Here is a 19,359-nt window from a genome sequence, read left to right on the forward strand (position 1 = left end):
AGGAGTCTCAAATACAGAGCAGATTCCCAGAATGGTTGCTTCAACAGTTTCCTCTCATAACAAAGAAGTTCTCAGTTATCATTGGAGTCCTTCTAAGCAAGCATGTGTTGGGGATGGAAGGGAGGAGGGGGAAACAACCTTAACGCGGTCCACATACCAGGGCTCTCTAAGGCGTGGTGGCCTGGAACACTGGCTATGTTGAGGGCGGCTCCTAAGAGACTGATTCTGGAAGATGTCTGGGGAACGGAGGTGTAGTCTGAGTTCTACCACTTAGCTCTGCGGCTTTGGCCAGGCCAGACTCACCTTAGGTCTTTATCTCTTGATAGTTGGATGAGATTCATGTCTAAGCACTTGCCACCTGGCGTCTTGAGTGAGGTGGTCATTGAGCAGGAACTTGAAAGCTAATCAGGGCTGAGACCAAGGCAAGTAAGAAATTAAGCCTGGGAGCATGTTTCAGCACAGGACAGCATGCCCACTGCAGACATGAAGTGGACAGTTGCCACATTCATTTGCTAAATCTAAGTGAAAAATGTGGTTTCTTGAGAAAGGGCATTCAGCCCACATGGAGCCCATTGGTCGAAGCACGCTAGTGAGCCTCTAAGATGTGGGGAGATAAGCAAAACCAGGAGATGGAAAGCAGCATTCCTAGCAGAGTTGCTAGAGGGTGGAATGCTGAGTGGCAGAGCCAGGAGCATAAACAGCAACAGCTCTAACATCTGGGCTTAGCAACTAGAATGGTCCTCTTAAAAGAAGTCAGGGGAGTTCCCACTGGGGCTCAGTGGGTCATGAACCTGACTAGAACCCATGAATATGCAGGTCCGATCCCTGGCCTCCTTCAGTGGGTTAAGCATCCGGAGTTGCTGTGAGCTGTGGTGTAGGTTGTAGGCATGGCTTGGATCTTGTGTTGCTGTGGCTGTGGCCAGCGGCTACAGCTCCAATCTGACCCCTAGCCTGGGAACTTCCATATGTTGCAGGTGCAGCCACAAAAAAAAAAAAAAAAAAAAAAAAAAGTCAGGAGGCATCACACCTCCATGCAAAACTCTTCCATACCTCTCCATTTTCCTCAGAGTGAAAACCAGTCCTTCCAGTGGCCTGCAAGACCCTGCATCCTTGCAGTGTGGGTGGGATATGCCTACCCCCTTACCTCTCTGACCTCACCTCCCACTCCTGGTACCCTCCTCCACCTCTCACACCTGGTGCCATTAACTCCAGCCCTCTGGATCCCTCACCACCCTTTGCACAGGCCAGGCATCCTCCTACCTTTCAACTTTCACCACTAGCTGTTCCTTTGGCTGAGAACGTTCTTCTCCACTCATCCTCATGCCTCACTCCAAGTCTTTGCGCACGTGTCTTGTTCTCCAGGTGCCCCGCCCTGATCACCCACCTTCCCTCACCTCTGGACTCACTCCATACCCATTCCCCTTGGCTTCCATGCTTTTCTTCCATAACACATATCACTTTGCACATATTATAAAATGCACTTATTATTTATCATCTGACAATCTCTCTACCTCTTGCTGCTCAAATGAAAATTGCATGAGGGCAAGAATGTGCATCTCCTTCAGTCACTGTTGTATCCCACACTGTGATGAGCTGCATTGTGGAGACCCTACTACGTAGTAGATACTATGCTGGGCCATGAGCAAGGCGGACCAGGGGCCAGCCATGCTGACTTCAGAGCTTGCAGACCTGTGGCCTGGCATTCAGAGTAGAGTAAATGTTTGTGGAGGCACAGCAAGTGAGAAGAGTCAGCAAAGCTTCCTTGAGAAGGCAGCCTCTGAGGTGAGACCTGGAAGGTGTGTAGGTCTTAGCAGGTGAAAGGAGGAGGAGAAAGATAGGAGAGAAGAGTGTTTCTGGTGGACAGCACAGTTTGTGCAAAGGCCCAGAACAAGGGAACCATAACTGGCTGAATATGGCTAGAGCACAGTGCAAGGGGGGGAGGCTAAGGGGTGAGCCTAAAGACCTATGCAAGGCTTTTAAAAGCCATGCTGGGGAATTTGAACTTTATCCAGTGAACAGTGGGGGTATTCAATGATTTTTAAGCCCTGAACCAGCCTAGAGGATCCTGGAAGGCTTCCTGAAAGAGGGGGCAGAGGTGCTCAACTTGGAAGATTAATAAGAGATAACAGATAAATGGCTAAGCAGAGAAGACTCATTCCTCCTTGTCCAGAAATCACTGGTTTCTAGCATGTGGCGATTTCCCCGCTGTGAGATGCAGCTTTGACTTTTTCATGTGGGTGAATTAAACACCCATTTCAACCTGATCCTATGAAAAGAATCAGACCTTTCTATCCCTCAAAGTTATCATTATCGTAACCAGTGTCCATATCACCATCCCTGGCATTAATATCGCGGTCATTTATTGAGCATAGATTATACACCATGCACTGTATGCTTTTCTCGAATTATCCTTTATCCAAAGTACTTTTATGTGGCAGCACTGTTATAACCTCCATTTTACAGTCCCTCCAAAGAAGTAACTTGCCTAGTGGCATACACCATGCCACTAACAGGGCAAGGACTCAAACCCAGATCTTTCTCGTCTGCCCTGGTGTGTTCCTTCACTTCACCCCTACTTTTCCTCCATTTTCTCCTCCACTTGTCCACCTTTAAGCAATCATCCGTATCCACTGACTGCTGCATGCCCCCTGCCAGGCACAACACGCCCTTCCCCAAAGGCACTTGTCGGGGAGCCCCCATCCCCAGCGTTTTGCCTGGCTCTGTTTGAGCTCATGAAGTCATTCCATCAACACTGTGATGACCCAGAGACCCACTGTGGTGCAGTGACTCGCCCAGGGCCCCACAGTGGGTGGGTGGACAGTTGAGGCTTCCAGACCCTTTGCACAGGGTTCCTCCTGCTCCCCACCACTGCACCCTCTCTGCTTGTGACCTCCCTGTTGGGTCTGAGTCAGAGCCCAGGCCTCCAGCCAGGGCCCCGTGGCGCGTTTGCCTGGGCTACGTTCCTGAGCCACTCACACACGTGGGTGGAGGTGTTATCCTGGGCAGCTCACCCATGGGGAGAAATCCCTGGGCCTCAGCACTGTCTCCAGCCCAGAGGGAAAGAGAGAATCCTGGCCTTCAGTCACTGACCTGGGCTTGTTGACAGAATCCCTGAGTGGGTGGCCAAGCCATTTATGGGACAGCCTAGCCGCACGGTGCTGGGAATCCCAAATGTAAACTGGCCGCTGTGGCATTCATGCTGTGGGTGGTAGGCTTCCTTGGGAGGCCGGCTGGGGGAGAAGGTGAAAGCTGCTGGGGGGATCAGGGAGTCAAGCTCAGAGCCAGCTTTATTAGGACGGGACCCTTCTCTCCATGCTTCCTCTGGGAAAAGGGGCCCCTGGCTCTATTCTGCCTGCTTCTCTGGAGATGGGCCTCAGGGGTGCTTACAAACAGGGTGCAGAGCCCAAGCCCCTGCCAGACGAGTGACTCACCTCTTTGTGTCTTTGTTTCCTCTAAGATATAGAACGAGGATAGTAAGAATGGCTGCCTTATTAGGGCTGCTGGGAAGAGTGAGTGAGATAACTGGGTGCCAGGCAGTCTATAAGGGAAAAAGGCTAGTGGCTTTGAAAAAGACCACGCAGCAGTCAGCCTGGCTGGGGTGTGAAGACGGCCTTCCACTTTACTCTCACCAGCTGACAAGCTGTTGGTATTTGGAATGGGGGTTAAATTCTGCAGTGTCCACTTAACTGACTGGTAGTGAGGCCCAGGGCAGGTTTGCTTCCTTTTCAACATTCTGAAGCCTCTACATCCCCATCTGTAAGTTGAGTAGCTAAGGACAATTGCCTCTTGAGGTTGAGCGGAGCCCCCAAAAGAGCACTTGGAACTCGTCTAACCCATGGACAGCTTCAGGCGGTGCCTGCATGCATGTGAAGGGTTGTTCATGGCTGGGAACCCAGATGGACAGGCGTCCCCTTCTTTTCTAGATCAGACCTGGGAACACCTGGAGCATCAGGGGGAGTGGCAACCTCCACCTCCTCTTCCTATTTGCTGGCCCCTGATAAGGGAGGAGAGGAGACCCCAAGGCAGGCTCTGCACATTCACAGAGAGGCGAGAGGAAGGGCGCTGGGCCATGCTTGTCCTCTGCCCGGGGCTTCTGCCAGCTCGTTTGGAGATAGCACTGCTCCCTTAGCTCCTCAGTAGAACCCTTGTCTCACAGACAGAAGATGAAGTCCTCAGGGTGCTAAGGACCTGCCCGAGGACCTGCCCGAGTGCCTCTTGGGGCCCATGTTGAACCCAGACCTGCTGCCCGCCAGGCCCATAGTGAGGCTCAGTAAATGCAGCTGCCTTTACAAGCCTGTGGGGGCCACACGGAGGCACAGGTCTTTCTCCTGAGACCAGACATTCTAGACTTTGTTGAGTTCTGACTGAAGTTCCTTCCCATAGGTTCCAGCCACATTCCTTTAGGGAAGTGCTGAACCTCCCTCGGCCAACCCAGGGAGGAAAGAGAATGGTTACACTACGCCCCCAGCGCCAGAGTGACCAGACTGGCCTGAGAAGCTGACTAGTGATCAGGCCCCGCCAGCTGACCATTTTGGAGAAGCTAATGGAACTAGGGGGTGACAGAAAGGAGAACACACAAGATGCAGACCATGGAGAAAGTCTATATTTCTCCATCTTTTCTGCCCAGGGTCTTCTGCCTGTCTCAGACTAAGAAGGATTTTCAGACAGAAAAGAAGGTAGAGGTCATTAAATCTTAAGGCACAGATAGGGAAACTGGAGTCCAGAGAAAGGAAGTAACTTACACGAAGTCACACAGCCACGGAGGGCAAGAGCAGAGGCTCCCTGACTTGTATTTTGCCTGTATCTATGCCTTCATCTATTCTTCCATTCATGGGTCCCTTGGATGCCTGCTGTGAAGTAAAGACTCAGTTCAGCCACAGACATAGGCTCTGACCAGACTGTGATAACATAGAGATGCAGAAGTGGTTCTATACAAGAATGGTGTAAAAACAGAACGATGACATGTGAAGATGAGCATGATGAGGCCATCTTTGGTCAGACTAATGAAGGAGGAGGTGGTGCTTGAGCTAAGACCTGATGAATGAAGGGGAGCTGGCCAGGAAAGAGCAGGAGTGGGAAGTAACATGAAAAGCAGGAAAACGTTGGGGTATTTGAAGAACCAGTAGATTAGCCACAGAGACAAAGGGGACAAAGGGAACAAGGTGAGGTCTGAGAATTGTATGCAGATCATGCAAGGCCTTGAAGTCCTTGTCTAAAGAGGTAGATTCTGCTGCATGTTTTTTAGCCTGTTTGGAGGTACAGCAGGAAGCATGAAAGATCAATTAGATGAAAAGCGCTTCCTAAAGAATCATGAGCCTTCAGTGGAAACGAATCCAACCAGTATCCATGAGGATGCGGGTTCAATACCTGACCTTGCTCAGTGGGTTAAGGATCCAGCATTTGCGTGTAGGTTGCAGATGCAGCTTAGACCCTGAGTTTCTGTGGCATAGGGCAGCAGCTGCAGCTCCAATTCAATCCCTAGCCTGGAGGGAAAGAATTATGGAGAGCACTGTCCATAGTCATGCACAGTAACTGGATCTCCCCACTTGACCCCATCTGTTAGATTTGGACATGGTTCTGCCCTTACTTTCCCTACTTGGACCTGGAGGGTTTTCTCTGTCTGCTTCTGTTAGAGGAGAAGAGGTTGTAGAAGCGTCTTCCAGATTGGAAAGTACCACCTCTGCATAGGTGTGGCTGATGGGGAGTGAGTGCCCTGAACAGGGCACAGTGAGCAATTGTAAGCAGCAAGGCAGGCTCTGCATGGGAGAAGCAGCTGTGGGGATGCTGACCACAGCATCACACTCCAAGAGCTTCAGTTGAAAAGATAAACAAAGAGGTGCACCAGCCTGGGTGCAATGAGAAAGCCAGGGAGAAATGGAGAAGTGAACACTCATTAATAGCTTAGGCCCTGGGGAAACAAGAGTAAGCATGGCCAACACAGTCCCTGCCTCACTGAATGAGAGAGAAGAGCACTGGGCAGATGGCAAGCCCTGCCATCATTATCCTCATCAGGACCTCAGAATGTGTGTGTTTTCATACTCCCATTTAATGAAGGAGTTAACTGAGGTTCAGAGAAATTGTCACATGCTCAAGGTCATACCTCAGGTGAGAGAGCTGGGATTTATACTTCAATCTTCCTGGTCATTCTGACATTTTAAATTATTGAAAAGCTGAAGGATGGAAAGAGGTTGGGAGTGAAGGAGGTAGAGAAAGAGGAACAGCAGTGTCAGAGGAAAAACAAAAAAAAAAAACAGTTAGATATAGAGAATGAGCCCACAAGCTAGAGGGACAAAGATGCTGAGCCTGTGCAAGCGCTCAGAGACCCTGCCCAGGCAGGAGGCGAATGAGGTCATTAAATCCATCTGCGCAGATGGGGGACCCTCTGGGGAAAGTTATATGCAAATGTCATGATGCAATGAGGTGAAATCCACTCGCGTTAGCCCAGGCTGGGGCTCAAGCAGGGACTGCACTGTGCTCTTTGGAAAGACAGATCATCCGCTGCGTGGGGAGGATGCTCATTCTGCTGGGCTTTCTCTCAGTTTCTAGAAAGGAAAGCCAGCCCAAGGTCACAGAGCGTGGGAAGGAAGGGACTGAGAACTGAAACTTGGGCCTCTTGCTTTTCCTTTTGTGTTTTAGATTTCTTTTCTACCCCTAGCTTTTGTAACATATACATATATGAAATTGTCATGTTGTGTGCCACTCACTTTTCCTTATTTAAAATTTGCTCCTGAGATCCTTCAATGAAATTTTCTGTAAAAGCTCTCTGAAATATTCCTCACAAGGACTTCAGGCCCCCAGAAGGTGGTCTGAGCTTGCTAACAAATGATTTTGTTGTTTTCATCATTGCCTCCCAAAATCAAAATTACCAATATGTGCGGAGTTAGGTTTTCTTAAAAGACACTGTCATATCGTTTATATCACTTAATCACAACAGTCCCATTAAGTTAGATATTCCATTGTACAAGTCTATTAACTAGCTCCGGCATACTACAGTATAAGGTTTCATCCAGGATTTCATTCAGCCCTTAGAGTCCATAGTACAAAGTGGGTCTTATTCTACCAATTCCACAGCTAAGAATCTGGGGCTCAGGGAGGGGTTGCTAGATTTGTCACTTATTACTTTGGGCAAATGCCTGCCCCATTCTGAGCCTCCATTTCTCTATCTGTAAAAGAAGGCAGTTGTCTTAGCACTTGTCTTACAGAGTTGTCAAAGGATTCAGTGTTTTCCTGTTTGGAAAGTGGCCTGACCCGTCATAAGTGCCCTTAAAGATAGACACTGCTAGGATAATGACCATGGTGATCTTGAGAGAAGTTATCACAGTGCTAGCAAGAAGCAGGGCCATGACTTGAACTTGCATTTGCTACCCCCAAATCCGTTGATAGTCCCTCTGCCCTGCACGGCCTCTCTGGAAACTACTCCTTTGGCCCCAACCACCTGGCTCACCTCTTCTACCTTTCTCTCTGCAGGTCACCCCCTTCCCTATGTCTTGTGACCTACAGGGTGACTGTGCTTGTCGGGACCCTCAGGCCCAAGAACACAGCCGGAAAGACCTCCGGGGATACAGCCATGGCTAAGGAAGGACCAGGAGTTGTCAAAGAATTCCCAGCGCCAGGACCCGCATCCCTTTGGTATTGATTTCACAGTCAGCTGCTCAACGGAATGGCCTCTCCACACCAGGGATCCTTAGTACCCAACCGGTCTGCCTTTAATTTCACCCAGGAAGGACTCGTAGTGGGGGTGCGTGAACCAAGTCTTGCTATGCTGAATGATGGAATGGAATCCCATCCCAAAGTCTTAGATGGACTTCATATATGGTGTGCAGTCCCAGAGCCTCCTAAAATTCTAACCATTTGTTCACACGGCCACAGCAAGAAATGTGTTCTGTGTCTAGGAGTGCCCATCTGTGGTTAGCACACATGTATGCATATGCACCCATGCAAACATCCGTGTGAGGGCAGTTTTGGAGACTGAGCAGAGAGACTTGGACAGACTCAATTTTTCCTTTCCCAAGCTCCTAGCCAACACTGTCCTTGGGAGAAAGAGAGTTGTAGAAACTGCTAAGACCACGTGTTGAAATGCCAAGATAGTTCACACCCCGAGACTTGGAATATGTAAGGCGTTTACAAGTGTGTAGTCCTTTGGGACTGAAATGAAATGGTCTCTGATCACCTCCCTTCTAGGGAAGTAGGACCCAGGAAGAGGTAAAGCATCTGAGGTATGCAAAGCCCCCCCCAATTCTTCTGCTGCCATGGGGGATCGTACCCCACCTCCAGGGTTCAAGGCCAAGCTGGAAATGGCTTAGGATTGCAATGTCAAGGTATTATAACAGCCCCCTGCTTGAGGCTTGAGGCCATAACACCCCTCCCATTCCCCAAATCTTGCCTTGGGACCACATTTGCTGCTACTTTTCTGGCTGCTCTATCCTATACATTGAGTACCCCCGAGATGGTAGGACTAGGTTAGGAAAAACCTCACACAACCAAACAGTCTGCCTTAAAAGTGACCCACATCTTTCCATACCTCCTCACTTCTTAGCCCTTCCGTAAGAGAAAACCCCTCATTGGCCCACATGGCGGGTAGTGAAGTCCCCCACGGGTGGGCTTCCCTCCGGGAAGGGAATTGAGAGACTTGAGATGCTGGAACCCTCCCTGAGAGTCTAGAATGTCTAAGCCAGTGTTAGATTTTTATAACCAAGTGGAACAGTGTTAAAGGTCTATGATGCTGGAACCATCCAGAGCCCGTTAGAATTGTAGAGACTCAAGTTACCATCCCCATCCAAGCCTTCCTGCCCCTCCAGGCTAGAGAAGACTGGTTCTGAGGACCTCACTGTTGCCCTGAGTAGCGATAGCTCTGGAATAGAGAGTCACCTTGCATATGCTCAGTTTAGACCGTGTTCTAGAGGGCCATCAGAGGGAAGTCAAAAAGTTCTCAGCCTCGGTTCCCAACAATCCTGCATGGTCATCCATCCACAGAGTCTTCCAGCTACCAGTACTCCCATCCATGCCTATGGTTGGGCAACCTTTCCCTCTCTCTCCCAGGTTCAGCCTCCAAAAGCTAAGAGAAGATGAGTCAAATGCATGTAGAAGCCCCCACCTCACTGGGGTACTCTTGGCCTCTTTTCAGTCAGTTACTTATCTACTCCTTTTGAATTAATATGGGAAGAGATTCATACAGAATGAGGTAGAGAGAATGCGTAAGTTTGACATGACTTCTGAGACCTGAAACTGAAAGTGTAAAGCGATGGGTCTAAACTAGATGTATCATATAAAGATTGCTACAAATCAAGTCATCTCTAGTCCAGTGAAGATAACCAAAAAAAAAAAAAACAAAGTTTAGCCTAGAAAATACCAGGCACATGTGCTGACCCTCATTCCTGCATCCCATGCAGGCATTGTTAATCAGCCATAGCCCCCATCCCCGCAGTAGGGACCAAAAGTAACTTCAGAAACCTTCTTACTGTATCACTCACAATAGCAGTTACCTGCGGATCAAGGACACTTGAGAAGATATCTTGGTCTGTTATATTAGGAAATATATCAAGGTGCTTTTTTGCACAGGTGCCCACAAATAAGGATGCAGTGCTTAGTTTTGTGTGGCTTGTACCATACTACAAACTCTGAGATTGGGTTCCAGAGTGGAGGGTCTACCAGTCTCTCCACTGCTGAGGCCTGGCTCAAATCCTTTCTGGCTCCTTCTTACCATCTCATATCTTATTTATATTCAGGATATGTTTTTTGTTTCCTATAATTACCAGGGCCAACCCTTGCCAAAACAACAGTAATAATGGCATAAGCATTGATTGATTCTATTTTGTACCCCTCTCCAGTATCTCAAAACTCTTACCAACAGTCAAAGCCCCGCTCTTGCACTAGATGAGTTGTCAACCTGTGTGTGGTGTTAGCCAGGAAGGAACAAAGAAAGAAAGATAATAGTCAGCCCTCACAGTTGCTTTTCTACATTAGGAAGTAGTGCAAGAAGCCTTGGAGACCCAAAGATGACATTGCTTATGGTGGGGTTGCAGAAACCATAGAAGAACCTCACCAGCTCCTTTAACTCAGACTCTCATCTTCTTTCCTCTTCCACTTGTACCCTTGTTTTAGCCCAACATTTTTCACCTGAGCAAAGTTTCCTGGAGGCTGACTTCCTTCTACCTTCAGCTTCTCAGATTGAGTTGAGCCCTTTTGAGCAAAGGTCCTCCTAGTCTCCTTCTGACCATCATCCAAACCTGCTACTCACAAATTCCTATTTGCCAAGGATATTAGGTGAGAGGGGCTACTTGACAGATGGCCAGCCTCATGCCCACACACAAGGGTCATTAATACACCCTTCTCAGACTTTAGCAGAGGACAGTTGTTCTAATCATGTGATGCACTGATGCTCGGTTTCATTTTCTTTCTGGGGATAAGTTCATTGTCTCATCTCCTATTTTGGACAGTGGAGACTCCCAGGAAGGCAACTTCTGAAACATTCTTGTCTGTCAGCAGTTCAGGGGCCCAAAAGCACACGGAGGTTCTGAAGACATATTAGCTTCTTCAGAACTTTCTTCTGAACTAGGGAGTTCTGAAGAAGTATTAGCCTGTTAGCAGGAAGAAAGAAAAGAGGAGGTGGTCAGTGGTCCAGGCCTTTTCTTGGGAAGATGTTCCGAGTGACCACCCTACTGGCTACTAGAGGACTTGCATTATCCCCCAGATTCTGTGCCAACCACCTTTTAAGGGAAGGCATTCCTTGGGAAGTCCACTATGGTGGTTGAATGGAGGTATTGAAAGGGGAGACATCATGGCTGTAAATTGTAGGACTCTGAAGATGGAGGTTATCAGCTGCTTCTCCTGGCTTTAGCGTGTTGAGTCACTTGTCTAGACAGGTCTCCTAATCTCTAACCACCTTGGCCAATGCTTAAATGCTATGTGTTGAAAATTATTCTTTGAGATAGATTTCAGCTACCTCCCTTCCAGGTTTGATTTAACTTGGTTGTAACTGTCAATTTGTTATAGGTCTTACCTGTGTTTTAAGAAGGAAAGGAAGGAAGGAAGGAGACAAAGAGGAGAAAGGAAGAAAGTAGGGAAGAAAGGAAATCATAAACTCAAGTTAACAGTTTTGAGGTTTTTTGGGTTTTTTTTTTATTTGCTTTTTTTTGTTTTTGTTTTTTCTGGAACTACTTCAAGTAAGAAAATAAAAAGAAGAAATTGATGGTGACAAAGCTGTACAGATAGAGATTAGTAGAAGGAGATTAAAAGTAAATAAAAAATGCATGATTAAAAATATGAATTTTAAAAGCCTATTTTTGTGCTTCCTAAAGGAAATTGTTTATTCTACAGACTAAGTAGGTAGACACAAGCATAAAGTTTGCCCTAGCAGGAGACAGAGTGGGATTTTATGTCACTGTCTGTTATTTTCTGTACGTTGTGGTAGGTCCAGGAAATAAGGCATCATCCCCCTTAATAGCTAGTCATTGTTGGGGGAGCATTTTGTCTACTTGTTTGGTGGCAATCTGTAATAGTAGGGAACGGGAAGGGCTTGAGATTGGTTTTACCAAATGTTAAGGGGACATACTGTGTTGTGCTTTTCTCATTATAAAATGTTGGTATTTACCATTAGAGCACTGGGCTATATAAAGTCTGCACTTAGAATCACACTGCACAGTCCACTTTCCTAAAAAGCTGCTACATGACCAGACAGGTACTTCCCATGGTTTTTGAGAAACAAAAACAAACCAAGCAAACAACAAACATAAAGTCTAAAAAGCAAAGAAATAAAAATCTATTCTTATAGTTTACTCAAGTTTTGCCAAATTCCTACCATCTGTTTGATCTTTAAAAGTAATGTGTACTAGCCAAAAGAGGAGCAATGTCCCTAGAGTAAGAACCTGGAATTCTTGACTCCAGGCAGCAGTTTGCTCAGTGATCTTGAACAAGTCATCCTATTGCCTCTCCATTTGCCTCAGTTTCTCCAGCTGCAAAATGGGGATACTACTACTTACCTACCTCACAGTGGGAGGGCAGGTTATTGGGAGGCCCTGAGGTTTTAAAGGGGCTGTGGCAATCTGTGAGAGCCAAGGCTTGACGCAAAGTCTCTGGGTTATTTTTCAAGAATGCACAGGCCTGTTGGCCACTTCAGAAAGACAGGGAGTGCTCGTTTGCTATTTCAAGGAATAAAGGTGGAGCTCCTAGATTAGATTCCACCTTAAGAGAGAGGCTTATATTTGAGAATATTTCACTTGTAGATAAATTGGACGTCCCCCCTCCCTTATGCTGGCCTTTACCAGTTCTATCATTTGACTGAAAATGAATGACTTCCTACAGTGTAAAAAGTCCATTTCCTGTTTATTCAAGACTTCTGGGCCATTTCCAACTGTATAGAGGAAGGGAGTCCCTAAGATCTCTTTCTTCTCAGACTTAAAATTCCACATCGAGTGTTCCATTAAAAGAAGATACGGCATTCTGAGTGCAAACTCGGGGCTTCTCAAACTCTACACCAGCAGTCAGTGAGGAGAACGTTGAACAATTATTGACTTGCTTTCTTGGGTCTCTATAATCAATAACCTGTCCGCAGATATCTATCTATATAAAGATATTATATATAAATATAAATTTACATATATATGCACATGTATATATAGCTGTACATATATGTGTGTATATATATACTTAAATGTAATATTTACAAAATAAAACTGTGATCTCGTCTAGAGAAAATGTATTCATATTACAAAACTGCTCTTCCATATTTATGTATCATATTATACCTTTTTATTATTGTTATAATTATTATGGGTATTTCTAATTATTATGATGTTGAAATCTGTTGGCATCTTCTGGAAACTACCAAAAAATGACTCTCCATTGAAGTGCTTAAAATCTGTTCTCATGAGAATTCTACCGGCCTACTATTAAAATAGAAAAAAAAAAAAAAAAAAAGAAAACAATCTAAGCACCAAAAACAAAACACAATTCCAATCCTTTTTCTGTACCTCACGCGCATAAATTTGCTGCTCCTTTTTTGGGTTTTATTTTTTTCCTGTTTATGTGTTTTTATGGATCTAAGTTAAGTCTTTTCAGCAATATATAAAAATGTAAATAGTAAACCTTATTTATTAAGAATGTCATCTTTTTTAATTTATATTTACACAATTGTTCATCTAATTTATTTTTTCTATGCGGTTTTAAATACTCAGACATATTTTGCTGTTCATGATATTTTTATCCTCTTCTCATGGATTTGTTTCTCCATACTGTTTTCTCTGGTCTCAATTACAGGTTGGATCTCACAAAAATAATAATGTCAAAGACAGAAATATTTTGCCACTGTTGATTACTATACCTTAAAGTTCTATATTATGAAAATATATAATAGCTTGTATGCTTCAATATGTAGTGATGTGGTTTTTGTCTGTCTGTTGCGGAAATCGGAAAGACTCACATGCACACACTAACATAGAGGAGAATCCCAGGGCCGAGAATTAGAAGATCAGGGATAGCATGGAGTTGAATCTAAAATACACCCAATCTTCTACAGAAATAATTCCTGAAAGCACCTATATTTTGCATAGGCAAGCATTAAAAAGCATTTTTACGTGTCATAAGAAAATTCAGTTTTCAGGGAGCTAGAGCAAATACTACTTCCAGTCATATCTAGTCTTTTGGATTCTGTCTTCAATGATATACCTCCGCATATTCATTATTTTCATTCTTTTTCATCATAATTAAACACTCAGCCATCCAAATGAACTGGCAGCTGAGAACAAAGTTTTGCTGTTTTCAACCTGTCTATTGGATCTCATTTTTCATCCTACTACCACTTATGGCTATGTGATCTTTGGAAAGTTATGAATATTTAGTTTCCCCATGTCTAAAAGGGAAATAATAAAAGGCCCACCTCATGAAGTTGTTGTTATAATGAATTAATATGCAAAGATTTTAGAACTGTCCCAGACACAGATATTTTATGATTATTATGAAGTATGGCTACTTATGACAAGTATTAATAATTACTAATTTTTCTAATATCTACTTGTTTTTTAAAAGTATAAAAGCAAGATTCACTAACTCATTCAAGTATTGCACAGGCATTGCCATGGAGTAAAATTATTGGTACTGTGCCCTGAGCTATGGGCTAGCAGTAGCACTGTAATATAGGTTTATTTGGCTGATACTTGAAATGTTGAATTCTACAGAAAAGAGTAGTTTGGAACATCAATGTGAATTACATAAAAAGGCAGGTGTAAAGAAGTCAAGTCTACCCTTAGCAGATTTTTTGGACACTTTACAAGCACAACCCACTGGGAGTCATGAGGAAGGGCATCTAATAATAAAATAGGTGTTATTGCTATCTCATGCTTTTGGATTAGAAAAATTAATATTGTTAAAGTGGACATACTACCCAAAGCAATCTACATATTTAATGTGATCCCTGTCAAATTACCCATGACATTTTAGACAGAATTAGAACAATCCTAAAATTTATATGGAACAATAAAAGACCCAGCATTGCCAAAGCAATCCTGAAGAAAAAAGGAACAAAGGTGAAGGCATGACCCTCTCAGACTTCAGACAATAATACAAAGCTACAGTAATCAAAACAGTGTTACACTAGCACAAAAGCAGACATAAGGATCAATGGAACAGAGTAGAGAGTCCAGAGCTAAACACATACACCTATGGTCAATTAATCTTCGACAAAAGAGGCAAGAATATACAGGGGAGCAAAGACAGTCTCTTCAGCAAGGGGTACTGGGAAAGTTGGACAGCCACATGTAAATCAATGAAGTTAGAACACCCTCACACTGTATACAATAATAAACTCAAAATGGCTTAAAGACTTAGATATAAGACATGACACCATTAAACTCCTAGAAGAGAACAAAGGCAAAACGTTGTCTGACATAAATAGTACCAGTGTTTTCTTGGATCAGTCTCCCAGAGCAATATGAATAAAAGCAAAAAGAAACAAATGGGACCTAATCAAACTTATAAGCCTTTTTAAAAAAATAATACTAATTCTCCTATCACCCCCCCAACCCCCACACTCACAGTTCCAGTCTCACCCACCCCCATCCCCCATTCCAAGCATCCTTCCTGCCTTGGATTCTAAGCAACCTCACTGCTGCTCTTTCTTCCTTTCCGGGTCAAAAAGTTTGAGGCCACTTTTGGATTTTCCTAAGGTGTAGAACATCTTAAAGAAATAAAAAGCCCAAGCAGCCAGTTCAGAATTGAAGAAAGAAGGCATCTTTAGTTCAGAAGAAAGAAAGGGTCTTGCAACCGCCTTCCCCTCCCCAAAGAAACAGATAGTATGTTCCAGAGGAAAGACTTCCAAACTTACAAGCCTTTACACAGCAAAAGAAACAAACAAAAAGACAACCTATGGATTGGGAGAAAATAACTGCAAATGACGCAACCTACAAGGGCTTCATTTCCAAAACATACAAACAGCACAAGGAACTCAATAACAAAAATAAAAAAACAACCTAATTGAAAAATGGGCAGAAGACCTAAATAGACATTTTCCAAAGAAGACATGCAGAGGGACAACAGGCACATGAAAAGATGCTCAACATCACTAATTATCACAGAAATACAAATCAAAACTATAATGAAGTTTCGCCTCACATTAGGCAGAATGGTCATCATGAAAAAGCCTGCAATTAATAAGTCCTGGAGAGGGAGTTCCCATAGTGGCTCAGTGGTAACAAACCCAACTAGTATCCATGAGGATGTGGGTTCAATCCCCGGCCCCATTCAGATGGTTAAGGATCTGGCATTACCATGATCTGTGGTGTAGGTAACAGATATAGCTCGAATCTGCCATTGCTGTGTGTGTGGCATAGGCTGACAACTGTAGCTCTGATTTGACCCCTAGCCTGGGAACTTCCATATGCTGTGGGTGCAGTCCCCAAAAGAAAAAAAATGCCAGCAAGGGTGTAGAGCACAGGAAATCCTCCTATATTGTTGGTATGAACATAAATTGGTGCAGCTACTCTGTATGGAGAAAACTGTACGGATCTTCCTCAGAAAGTGAAAAACTGAGTTATTATATGATACAGCAATCCCACTCCTGGGAACATATCCAGAGAAAACTCTAATTTGAAAAGATACATTCACCCAAACATTCAGAGTGGCACTATTTATAATAGCCAAGGCATGGAAACAACCTAAATGTTCATCAATGTACAATCAAATATTAGTCATAAAAAAGAATGAAATAATGCCATTTGCAGCAACACGAATGTATCTACAGATTATCATACTATGTGGATAAGTCAGAAAGAAAGACAAATATCATGATATCGCTTATACTTGCACCCCTGGGAGGAAGCTGTGAAAGAGGAAAGGGTCATGCACCCTTGGAACTCCCCTTACTATAGGAAGATCAGCCAGGATGGAGGGGGAGCTTCAGGGCCTTGGAAGAGAGCTCACCAACCAGCTTGAGAAGGGCAAAGTGGAGAAAGGCCTGTACAGATGGTTTGTGCTACCACCCTATACTCCATAGCCTTAGCGTAGGTGGGGGCTGGATGCTGAATCTTGAGCTTCTGAGGTCAGACCCAGGGAGAAGACTGGGGTTGGCTGTGTGGAAACAGCCTGAAGGGGCTGGAGTATGGGGTGCCACAACTGAGGGTGTACATGGAAGAAGCCCAGGCCTGTCTAACAGGCATTATTTAGGGGCACACAAGGAGAAGGACTGAACCACCCAGACATGCTCTCAGGCAACAGAACACAACCTAAACAAGTTCCAGGGATGGGCACAAGCTGCCACTGCCATCAAGGGCTTAGGCTGCTGCTGCCACCTAATAGACCTGTGAACTGGCATCAAATACTGCCACCACTCCACCCAACCCCCCCTTCAACATAGGGCCCCCAGAAGTCATGTATGTGGGCTGCTGCACCTGCACTCTCCCTATCAATCGCCAGCACATACTGAGCAAAGAGGCAGCTAGCATCCAAACTAGAAGCAGGCTTTGTGCCAAAAATATTAAACCCACATAAGATATGCAGGGAGGCCACCACATATAAACATCCTTTTAAGACTACAGTAGATAATTATTTCTCCTAAATTCACAGAGTAAGAGAAGTATAAGCAAAATGAAGAAGCAGATAAACTACTCCCAGTTAAAAGACAATGAGAATTCGCCTGAAGGAATAAACAATGAAAGAGACCTCTTCAGGAGTTCCCATCGTGGCTCAGTGGTTAACAAATCCCACTAGGAACCATGAGGTTGCAGGTTCGATCCCTGGCCTTGCTCAATGAGTTAGGGATCCGGCATTGCTATGAGCTGTGGTGTAGGTTGCAGATGCGGCTCGGATCCCCGCATTGCTGTGGCTGTGGCATAGGATGGCAGCTACAGCTCTGATTCGACCCCTAGCTTGGGAACCTCCATATGTTGCCAGAGCAGCCCAAGAAATGGCAAAAAGACAAAAAAAAAAAAAAGAGAGAGACCTCTTCAATCTAATAGACACCAAGTTCCAAAAGGAGGTAATGAAGATACTGATGGAATTAATAAAGGCTATAAACAGAAATGCAGATTACTATAAAAAGGAACTAGAAACTATAAGGAGGAGCCAAGAAAAATCATAAAATTCATTTGCTGAGATGAAAAGCTGAGCTAAAAGCAATGAATAGAAGAATGAATAATGCAGAAGAACAAATAAGTGATCTGGAAGATAAGGTAATGTAAATCACCCAATCAGAACAGCAGACAGAAAGCCAAATTAAAAAAAAAAAGAAAGCAATATAAGAGAATTATGGGATAATATAAAACATGCCAATCTACACATAACAGGGATTCCAGACAGAGAAAAGGAGACTGAAAATATATTTGAATAAATTACAGCAGAAGCCTTCCCAAACCTAAAGAGAGAAACAGATATCCAGATACAGGAAACACAGAAAGTCCCAAACAAGATGAATTCAAACAGACCTACAGCAAGACATACCATAATAAAAATGGCAAAAGTTAAAGATATGATTCCAAGGGCAGCTAGAGGAAAACAAAGAATTAATTACAAGGGAATCCCCATAAGGCTATCAGCTAATTTCTCTACAGAAATGCTGCAGGCCAGAAAGGAAATGTATTTAAAATGTATTCAAAGGTTTTAAAGGGAAAAATCTGCAATCTAGAATGTTCTTCCAGGAGTCCCCATTAACTAACCTGACTAGTATCCATGAGGACACTGTTCAATCCCTGGCCTTGCTCAGTGGGTTAAAGATCTGGTGTTCCAATGAGCTGTGATGTAGGTTGCAGATGCGGCTCAGATCCCACTTCACTATGATTGTGGCTGTGGCTGTGACTGTGGCTGCAGCTCCAATTTAATCCCCAGCCTAGGAACTTCCATATGCCATGGGTGCAGCCCTAAAAAGCAAAAAAAAAAAAAAAAAAAAAAAAAGTTTTACCCAGCCAGATTTTAATTTAGAATAGAAGGAGAGATAAAGAATTTCTCAGACAATGGAGTTCCCATCATGGCTCAGGGGAAACAAATCTGACTAGCATCCATGAGGACACAGGTTAAATCCCTGGCCTTGCTCAGTGGGTTAAGGATCCAGCATTGCTGTGAGCTGTGGTGTAGGTCACAGATGCAGCTTGGATCTGGTGTTGCTGTGGCTGTGGTGTAGGCGGGCAGCCACAGTCCAACTGGACCCCTAGCCTGGGGAACCTCCATATAATGCAGGTGCACCCCTAAAAAGAGAAAAAAAAGAAGAATTTCTCAGACAAGCAAAAACTGAAAGAATACAGCAATACTAAACTTATCCTCAAAGAAATATTGAAAGGTTTTCTATACATAGAAAAGAAGCAAGACAGGAAAAAGGAAATCAGAATTGAAAAGTAAATGACTTAAAAAACATATAGATCAAAAAGAAAAAAATCTATTTGTGAAAGTAGTGATGAACACAAGGAACAGCAAAGGAATAAACATGAAGAGGTAAGGGTGGACATAAAAATCATAAAATGTGGGGAAAGGGAGTAGCAAAATGTAAATTCTTTTATTTTAGAACGTGTTTGAGCCTATATGACAATCAGTTTAAATCAACCAGATATTTGCTGTGGGTTTGTTATAAATGGCTTTGTGTTAAGGAATGTTCCCTCTATAGCCACTTTGGTAAGAGTTTTTATCATGAAGGGATGGTGAACTTTGTCAAATGCTTTTTCTGCATCTATTGAGATGATCATGTGATTTTTTACTTTTCTTTTGTTAATGTGGTGTATGACATGGATTGATTTACACGTGTTGAACCATCCTTGTGAACCTGGGATGAATCCCACTTGGTTGTGGTGTATGATCTTTTTGATATGTTGTTGGATTCAGTTGGATAAAATTTTGTTGAGAATTTTTGCATCTAAATTCATCAAAAATATTGGTCAAAGGTTTTCC

General features: G+C 44.1%; 1 protein-coding gene and 2 long non-coding RNA genes across 4 annotated transcripts in view; 1 reads left to right on the forward strand and 2 right to left on the reverse strand.

Annotated features, from left to right (window-relative positions):
* Positions 1-13,365, forward strand: part of PAPPA (pappalysin 1) — a 240,100-nt gene extending 226,735 nt beyond the window's left edge. For both annotated transcript variants that reach the window (XM_001926753.8, XM_084993952.1), the window contains one exon: positions 7,468-13,365. In XM_001926753.8, coding sequence (XP_001926788.6) covers positions 7,468-7,575 — 108 coding nt within the window. In that variant the 3' untranslated portion in view covers positions 7,576-13,365. The remainder of the gene's footprint in view (positions 1-7,467) is intronic.
* The window catches only part of LOC146407175 (uncharacterized), a 45,446-nt gene continuing 32,967 nt past the window's right edge, over positions 6,881-19,359 (reverse strand). The window contains exon 4 of the long non-coding RNA XR_014826093.1: positions 6,881-10,577. This is a non-coding gene — a long non-coding RNA (uncharacterized LOC146407175). The remainder of the gene's footprint in view (positions 10,578-19,359) is intronic.
* LOC146407176 (uncharacterized) lies at positions 13,141-17,419 on the reverse strand. The gene is made up of 2 exons (XR_014826097.1): positions 17,364-17,419; positions 13,141-15,861 (listed from the first exon to the last, which is right to left on the reverse strand). It is a non-coding gene; the product is annotated as an uncharacterized LOC146407176 (long non-coding RNA).

This window comes from Sus scrofa, chromosome 1, assembly GCF_054392235.1.
Source record: "Sus scrofa isolate SSC_HxYL_T2T_F1_AM1 chromosome 1, Sscrofa_HxYL_maternal_Yorkshire_Landrace_v2.0, whole genome shotgun sequence".
NCBI classification, from domain to species: domain Eukaryota; kingdom Metazoa; phylum Chordata; class Mammalia; order Artiodactyla; family Suidae; genus Sus; species Sus scrofa.